The sequence below is a fragment of the Electrophorus electricus genome, chromosome 22, assembly GCF_041902795.1.
Source record: "Electrophorus electricus isolate QZ-2024a chromosome 22, ASM4190279v1, whole genome shotgun sequence".
NCBI classification, from domain to species: Eukaryota; Metazoa; Chordata; class Actinopteri; order Gymnotiformes; family Gymnotidae; genus Electrophorus; species Electrophorus electricus.
Genome location: NC_137518.1, coordinates 2476290 through 2485000, shown reverse-complemented (window position 1 = coordinate 2485000; position 8711 = coordinate 2476290). Strand labels below are relative to the sequence as shown.

The 8711-nt window shown below is 49.9% G+C and overlaps 2 protein-coding genes across 2 annotated transcripts in view; one reads left to right on the top strand and one right to left on the bottom strand.

The window, feature by feature from the left end:
* Window positions 1-2494, bottom strand: part of dhrs3b (dehydrogenase/reductase (SDR family) member 3b) — a 9677-nt gene extending 7183 nt beyond the window's left edge. The window contains exon 1 of the mRNA XM_027023919.3: window positions 1488-2494. Within this exon, the coding sequence (XP_026879720.1) occupies window positions 1488-1682 (195 nt within the window). The 5' untranslated portion in view covers window positions 1683-2494. The remainder of the gene's footprint in view (window positions 1-1487) is intronic.
* A 1202-nt stretch (window positions 2495-3696) lies between these two features.
* On the top strand, window positions 3697-8627 carry aadacl4 (arylacetamide deacetylase-like 4). The gene is made up of 4 exons (XM_027024190.3): window positions 3697-4116; window positions 6894-7119; window positions 7211-7274; window positions 7416-8627. The coding sequence occupies exons 1-4, from the start codon at window positions 3940-3942 to the stop codon at window positions 8197-8199; spliced, it is 1251 nt and encodes a 416-aa protein (XP_026879991.2). The 5' UTR covers window positions 3697-3939; the 3' UTR covers window positions 8200-8627.
* Window positions 8628-8711: the final 84 nt, after the last annotated feature.

Below are 8711 nucleotides of genomic sequence, written 5' to 3'. Positions count from 1 at the left end.
GGGTTTGGGAATAGGACCCAGTCTCTGGGACTCTGTGGCAGAGGAGCTGGGGTTTGGGAATAGGACCCAGTCTCTGGGACTCTGTGGCAGAGGAGCTGGGGTTTGGGAATAGGACCCAGTCTCTGGGACTCTGTGGCAGAGGAGCTGGGGTTTGGGAATGGGACCCAGTCTCTGGGACTCTGTGGCAGAGGAGCTGGGGTTTGGGAATAGGACCCAGTCTCTGGGGCTCTGTGACAGAGGAGCTGGGGTTTGGGAACGGGACCCAGTCTCTGGGGCTCTGTGGCAGAGGAGCTGGGGTTTGGGAATGGGACCCAGTCTCTGTGGCTCTGTGGCAGAGGAGCTGGGGTTTGGGAATGGGACCCAGTCTCTGGGGCTCTGTGGCAGAGGAGCTGGGGTTTGGAAACGGGACCCAGTCTCTGTGGCTCTGTGGCAGAGGAGCTGGTGTTTGGGAACGGGACCCAGTCTCTGTGGCTCTGTGGCAGAGGAGCTGGGGTTTGGGAATGGGACCCACTCTCTGGGGCTCTGTGGCAGAGGCTGCATGACTGGGTCTCCTCCCCTATTCTTGCCTCTCTGAGTGATGCCACTGAATGCAAGCTGTGTCCCATACCTTCCACGCTGGACATGACTGCTCAAAGCACAAACACTTGTGGACCGAAGCCAAAGATACAGCTGCATAAAGTTCTTAACCACATCATAAGAGAAACACTTAAGTATGCCTAATGTACGGAGAAACGAACTCTATACCATACATACATGAGTACTGTGAGCAGGAATTACTGGGGGGGGGGGGGGGGGGGGGCATTGTACGTTTATTACACAAACTAACTTGTCCAGGGTGAAAGCTGTGAATGGAAGCTGAGATCTCTGTGTGTGTGTGTATGTGTGTGTGTGTGTGTGTGTGTGTGTGTGTGTGTGTGTGTGTGCGCGCTTAGACCGCGGGTACGGCCGTAGAACACTGGGGAATATCCAGAGTGCTGGAACAGCTTCTGAGGTCTCGAATGGTTTAGGAAGTGCCAAATTGGCAGACTCTGTAATTCCTTACGAGCTGCTCGCTGGCCCACAGAGAGCTACCAACCAGGCTAAATAGGACAAGTCATACTGCGCTGTTGATCCAGAGGTCATGCGTAAATACCCCTGCCTTTATGAATCAGACCTGCTTGTTCACGAATTCAGTAAACAAAGCGTTTCCTCTGGAGAAAGACAGAATCAGTCGCAGTTCTCGGTTCTTCTCAAGTCTCTGCGCTAAAACTACACTGATAGTAAGAACCCTGTACATTTTCCCCACGTTGGACTGAGAGTTAGGAGAAATTCACTACAGATGTGTACAGGCAGAGAGCATAACGACATCCACTAAATCTACTCTGTCAGTTATTTTACCACTAGAAACCCCTTGCTTTGGTATTAAATGACTCTTTGAAGAAACGCGTGTAAGCGCTAGGCAGCAGACGTCGCCAGCTGCGCCATGCGTACGGTTCCGGTGTGTTTACCTTTTTAGCTCCACACCTGGCGAACTCCCTGGCCAGGTGACGACCGATGCCGCGTCCCCCGCCGGTGATCAGCACGACATCCCCGGACAGGTTCCTCCGGCTGTTCGGTAGGAAGAAGCGCAAAGTTGCCTTGACGGTGTAGTAGAGGATCTGAAAAGGCAACAGCAGCACGGAGCTCACACTTCTCATATCCATCGCTGCCCGATGCGAACGACCCGGTCCTGTTCTGACAGCGCTCTCTGAAACCGATCCGCCTTTACGCCTCCGGCTCAAAGTGAACTGTGGCTTTGGGGTTCACGCTTCGAGGGAAAAAACAAAAACAAAAAAAACAAACAAACATACAAAAACGCACCGTCTATCTGCCGACACTGGCGCACTCGCGAATTATTCGCCAACCTTTTCTAAATAGCGTACCAAGGTTACAGTCAGAGAAGAGCCTCTTTCATTTTCGAACCCTGTTCTGCCCGAGAAAGGGAGATAATACAGTTGTTCTCGGTTATAAATCAGCCGATTCTCGGTTATAAATCAGCCGGTTGGAAATAGTTCAGTCCTTCAGCGCTGTCAGCGAGCTGGTGGTCCCACAGCGACAAGTGTGCGCCTCCGAGCGCTGGTGGCGCCAGTCGGAACGCACAGTGCCTTTACGTTATCACCTCTCCGAGAGCGAGAATACAGCTATGACACTATCTGGGCTCTGATAGCAGTTTTAAAGTGCGGATTAATCCTGATTGACAGCCAAGGAGTATTTCTTTACTTAGTGTCCTGTGAGTGGCTGTTTTCGGCTGCCTCTGTGCACCTCCTCACCGACGTCCCACCACTAGCGCTTCTGTTGCCTTTGCAACCAGCGGTCGTCTTTGATGTTATAGCCAGAGCGCACATCTTTTTAGAAGAAACATGCGAGCAGTATAAGGTTAAAACTGTACTTCGCATCGACGCAGGATGTGTAAGCACAGCTGAACTGTGCCCACGTCTTGCAGCGGCTCACCGAAGGCATGCCCCGCCACGGGAGTGTGCAGAACCTAACCGTGCACTAGTTTGCGGTATCGGGGAGTTTCGCAAGTGTCAACGTGATTGAAGCGGAGCCGTGTTGTACACAGGATAATATTGCTTCCAACCGGTTTAACAAGAAGCATTTGGGTTAAGCACAAATTGTATGAAGTTTCATAGGCATAAGTCATAGGAAAACTGGGATGTTCACTGGTTATAAGTCAAGTTTTAATTGTGAAGAGAATGCAACTCACCAGTGTCATTAAAAAAAGAGGTGACAGCTAATATAAGGTGGTAAACGTTTCCTCTCGTGACTACATATATTTGCTTAAATTTAAGCATGTAAATTTGAGGCAGGAACCAAACAGTGAGACTGTTTCAGCACCTGCAGAACTTGAAATGGGCTTCCGAGGGCTCATGTCCCATCGTGTCCATCCTCACCTTTTGCACACTGTGCTCTAGCTAAAGACAGGAAAAACGAAACCTTTATAAAAAGGCGTTGATCGTTATAATAACACGCCCACGGGCGCTAGTGACAGGCTGTCAGTGAAGGGCTGGTTTTGAACGTTCTTGCGTGCGTGCGTGTGTGTGTGTTTTTATTGTGCATTCCGGTGTCGAGGGATTCGACTTTTGGCCCCTTTCCTCCAAAGTCCGCCGACAGTGTTACACAAACACCCCAGAGCCTCCAGACCCGGGCACAAAGACCCATTTCCTCTTACCATCGAGGGCACGAACACGGAGACCTTTGTAAATACCCCCTAAAGCCCCACTTTAAATCCAGGAGTTGGATTTTTGGCCCAGGCCTGGGCATTTACTGGGGAAATGCTGAATGGAGCACTGCTCGAATTGGAATGAGCCTAAACGCAGCTGCACAATGGCGGCTTTGTGCTGGCCTGGGTTTCTCGGTAATAGCCGCGAGCCTCAGAGGAACGGTGAAACGTCTCTGTGCTCGTGGAAAATGCGCGGTGCGCCGCGCCGCGCCCCGCTGCGCGCCTGCGACAGTCCGAAAGCGAAGAAACGCGCCAACAAGAAAGCTTCAGATATTTATTTATTTATTTTTTTAAATTACTACAAACTAGAAGCGTTTATTTTATGTGTAACACACACTTCTCCGTTCCGAGGCTGCGTCAGTGCCGGGAACTGGAGCGCCTTCACCAGCTGGAGTATCACTGCCATCTATAGATCAGACATGAAAATGTCTGGGATTAAATCAACACCGCTCAGGGATTAAATCCTTCCAGGCTCCGAGCAAACAGAGTGGGTCAGGCCTTGGCTATATAAGCACTGGCTAAATGATTAATCTGGTGCATGCGTTTGGTTTTCTCCCTATTATCGCAGTCGTACACTTTGCACTTAAAAGAGTGGGAGATAACGTGTCTGCGTCATGAAAGTGGAGGGCAGGCGTTAGTCCTTCGGAGCTACAGGTGTCTGCTTGTCGGAGCCTTCTTCACGACGCCCCGGAGCAAGCATGCACATAGGAACTGCGATTGTAATCACTGGCGTCGCAGCGCTGGCTGCCGCCTTGTGTTTGCTGCTCATCGGCGTGGTGTATTCGGAGGTGATGAATTCGGATATTCCTCCCGGAGTTGCTAATCGCAGAAAGCTCCATGTCGTGCACTGTGTTCTTGTGGGCATAGCAGTCGGGGTAAGTGTGTATATGCATATGGATATATGAGCAAAAATCCAGAAATGTTGTTTTGGCTCTTTCTATTCTTAACTGCTCTGTGTAAGAAATTTATGGTCGTTATTAGTGTGTGTGTGTGTGTGTGTGTGTGTGTGTGTGTGTGTGTGTGTTTGTGTGTTTGTGTGTGTTTGTGTGTTAAAGTAACAAGAAGACTAAATCAAATTGTCACTTCCATTCCAAAAACACAACTGTAAACTTCACATTTTAATGTAAAAGATTCCATGGAGGCGCACAGGATTTCTCGTTGTGTTCCTCATGGCTTTCCTTACTGGCCCAATCCTCCAATTTAGTGGCGGCTGCTACACAGACCCCCCCCCCTCCCCCTCCCCAGGGTCGGCGTGGGGTGCATCTCTCAGCTGAAGTCCTGGCCAGTGTTGTGAGGTCCCCAACAGTCCATTCAAACCCGATATACAACCTTGTCCACGTGCTTCATTACCCTGCCGGGACCCTCCCCTGGGTACCGAAACTCAGGGCGGCGTCCGCTCTTGCGGTCGCAGCCCCCGATGAGGGCGATTCTCCCTGGCAGTGCGAGCCGTCGGCCTCGTGGTCTTTGTTGAGACGGTGCGTGACATGGAGGCCGTGGAGGACTTTTTCCTGCGTGCCACGCCCCGGGCACGCCGTCCTCCTCGGACAACCAACCAAACGTCAGGAGAGCTGGAGCAAAACCAGCTGACTCCTGCACAGTGGGGTGGGTTGCCATGCCAACAGGACCAGGGGCAGCTGACCTTCCCGGTTGTTGAACGGTGACGTCTGGTAGAAACGGTCCACTAGGCTGTCACTCTGTGGGTGGGGTAGAGTGGTCTGAGTCTTCCAGATGCACTCCTGGTCACTGCATAAGCACTACAAAGTGGCAGCCATTCAACCACTGTGGCTCTGGTCAAGACTGCACAAGTCTCAGGCCACTCAGTGAAGTAATCCGTTGTTACTAGGACATGACGGTTTCCTGCGTCGGTGGTGGGATGAGAGAGGACGTACGTGGTGGCTCTATCCATGGATGCACCGGAGCAGAGAGGCTGGAATAGGACATGGAGATGACGAACGTCTTTTATCATGTAAACTGTTCCTTGCATTTTAAGGAATGCTTTCTAAGGACTGCTGAGCTGAATTTCGGAATTCAAATAATAGTTTAAGGTCATGTATAATTGGGGCCTTGGGTAGGAGGGTTATGCATGGTGCTTGAAGTAGGAAAAGTTAGCACGTTTATTATTTGAATTTCTACAGTGAGTAAAATTGTAACGGCCCGAGTGCCACAGGGCACGGAACAGGACACACAGACTCCCTCGACAGCGACAGACAGTGACAGGGTCAGGGTCTTCTCCCCACCATCCGGGAATCCAGGCAGCAGCTTGGGATGTACCCAAGCACATTCCCATAGGAAGTCTGTTTTCTATCGGAGGAGCTGGAGTCCTGTGCTGATCGGTCATTCTGTAACAGCCCAAGTGCCGCAGGGCGCAGAACAGCACGCACAGACTCCCTCGACGGTGACAGACGTTTATTGACAAAACAACGAATACAACGATGGCACTCATGCTTAATATAAATGCTGAACATGAACATGAAGCTAAGTAGCGTGAACATTAACTACCACAACAAGAACAAGGGCAAACATGAACAATGACCGACAGTACTGCACACACCAGCCTGGGTTTAAGTACACAGACATAACGAGAGTAAAACCAGGGGCAGGTGTGTGCAGGCGTGGTTACAAACGCGAAAAACAAACAAGACCCTCCCACTGCACGCGGCAGGCCAAACCACGTGACTCATCAGAGGAGAGCATTCCTTGGCAAAAGTACACTAGGCAAGGTCACCGATGTTCACAACATACATTTATTTACCCAAAGTAACAACCATTTGCCAAACATTTAATTTTATCATATACTACTACTACTACTAATAATAATAATAATAGATTATTATTATTATTATTATTGTTATTATGTTATACTATTGTATGTGTGTACTATTATGTTTTTTTCTGTGTGTGTGTGTGTGTGTGTGTGTGTGTGTGTGTGTGTGTGTGTGTGTGTGTGTGTGTAAAAATATAATCGGTAAGATTGCTGTTCCCGGCATTTAATAGAGGTTCTTGAAACTCTGTTGTGTCATTATCTGACTGGGTTCTCTTTGTGCCTTTTTGGAGCGAGGCCAACATCATTATTTAGCTTAAACATTACTTAAAGTTACTTTACTTTAACTTTTACTTGACTCAGTAGAGTTCTAGCAAGAATGGGAACAGGTTAATAGCACATGGTGCCCCCTGGGTAATGTAGTTTATATAAGTCATTATGAACATGATATGAAAAAGGCAGAAAAGAGTTTGGTGAACTCAGGAGAAGAAGTCTCGGTACTGGCCCAGTTCTGGCAGTCGCAACTCACGCTGCACGCCGCAGCTTTTTACTGCAGACCTTTCAATGATGGAGCTGAGCACATGTGCTCAGTAAGCAAAAGGCCAAAAGGCCACAAGGCCACAGGAGAGTCTGTGGTGTTCTTTTATGTAATCGCTGAGTCATTGTTCTCTCCCAAGGGATTAAACAATGACTAAATACACCAAAAGAGAGGTCATCTCCTTATATCTCCTGTGTTTGAAAGCCTGTGGAGTGTGACGGGAGGATGTGTTTGATTAGGCCAAAATCCATTCTGAGTTGTTTAGGATTATATATTTTTATTTGGTTGGGGACCAAATGGCATTTAAAAAAACAAACAAACAAAAAAAACCCTATTGTTAAATTGTTTTCCAGGGCCGAGTCTTGGAACGCCTGGGTTTGTGTAGTCAGTTGGGTTTTACCCGATGGTGGATCGATTTAGCTCATAGCCGCAAACGGCTACCTCCGCCCGGGCTTCGCATTAAGGACCTAATGTTCAGCGGGGTGCCGGTGAGGGTGTACGAGCCCACCACGACCCCATACCAGCGGAGGAGAGCCCTCCTGTACTTCCACGGTGGAGGCTGGGTCTTTGGGAGCATAGGTAATGCACGCATGGGCAGGAGGTCTCTTCAGACCAATCACAGGGCTACACACGTTATTGTGGCAATAACGTCTTTGATCAACTTTCCTAGATTCTTACGATGAGATGTGTTGGCACATTGTGAAAGAGACTGACACCACGGTTGTGTCCGTTGGGTAAGATTAAAAGTAATAACTCAGTACTCAGTGATGGTCAAAATTGATTTTTTTTTATTTCATAGAATACATTTTCATGAATATTGCTGTAAAAAGGTGTAGGAAACCTCTCATGTCTAGGCCTGTTTGTGTTGTCGGCAGCTACAGACTGGCCCCTGAGCACAGGTTCCCTGCTCAACTGGACGACTGTGAGGCCGCCACGTGTCACTTCCTGTCGGTGGCCCTGCGCGACTTCGGGGTGGACCCACGGCGGGTGGCGATAGGCGGGGACAGTGCCGGAGGCAACCTGGCAGCCGCTCTCAGCCAGAGGCTGTTAAAGAGACGGGACGGACGCCTGCCGCCGCCCTGTGCCCAGGTCCTCGTCTACCCTGCGCTGCAGATGGCAGACTTGAACCTGCCATCCTACCAGCAGAACCACGCGGTGCCCATGCTGTTCCGTGCCCGCATGGCCTTTTACTTCCTCCAGTACCTCAACGGGGACACGTCCGTGTGTCAGGACGTGCTGGAAGGGAGGCATGTCCCTGCCGAGCTAAGACCGCGCTTTAGGCGGTGGCTGGACCCGGCTGGCCTCCCGCCCGAGTTCCTGGGGCGAGGTCACCGGAGGCCACCGGCCGTGGCTTATGATGGCGAGGTGTATCACGTGGTTAAAGAGGGCCTGCAGCCTGAGGTCTCCCCTCTGCTGGTCGAGGATGATGTTCTCCGCCTCTCCCCGCCCACTTTTGTCCTGACCTGTGAGTACGATGTGCTGCGGGATGATGGTGTCCTGTTCCAGAAGCGGCTGAAGGATCTGGGAGTGGATGTCATCTGGCACCATGTCCCTGATGGCTTCCACGGAATAATCAGCTTCTTTGGACAGGGCCCTTTGAACTTTCCCGCAGGCCAGAGAGCCATGGAGCAAATTGTGAACTACATAAAGACACTGTAGAGCCTGCAAGTACTTTGAGTAATAATAAATAAATATACTACCCATCATGCACCATGACCGTGGTACCATAACAAGCAGATACCTCCAAATGTGGAGACATTATGTAAATAACATGCATAAGAGACATAAACATTGAACAGACGAGGAGTAGTGGCTCTCTCTGACGGAGGATGCTGGGGTGATGTTGTGCTCCGCTGGCAGAGTGCTAAACGCAAGAAGAAACCTGCCAGACAAAAACAAAAACATAACAAACAAGGTTATAATATGTCTGTAATTCAGTTTAATCAAATCCCTTGTCACACTGATTTTTCTGTCAATGAACATATGGTGACACAAATGAGTTGTGTGATTAATTTTCTGTCTGCAGTTTCTTTCGATCTTCTGGTCAGTCACGTAGAAAGAAAGTCCCGCCAGGTGTCCGATTCACTCCACACCTCACCTTCGCCACCGGCCGTTAGCGTGAGGCCCAGAACGCGTTCATGGACACTTGCATTAAATCGGAGTGCTAGTCA

Excerpts from the sequence above, each read along its gene's own strand:
- aadacl4 (XM_027024190.3), top strand. The coding sequence starts at position 3,940 with ATGCACATAGGAACTGCGATTGTAATCACTGGCGTCGCAGCGCTGGCT. Across the intron at positions 4,117-6,893 it reads TTGTGGGCATAGCAGTCGGG|GGCCGAGTCTTGGAACGCCT; the intron begins GTAAGTGTGTAT and ends ATTGTTTTCCAG. Across the intron at positions 7,120-7,210 it reads CTGGGTCTTTGGGAGCATAG|ATTCTTACGATGAGATGTGT; the intron begins GTAATGCACGCA and ends CAACTTTCCTAG.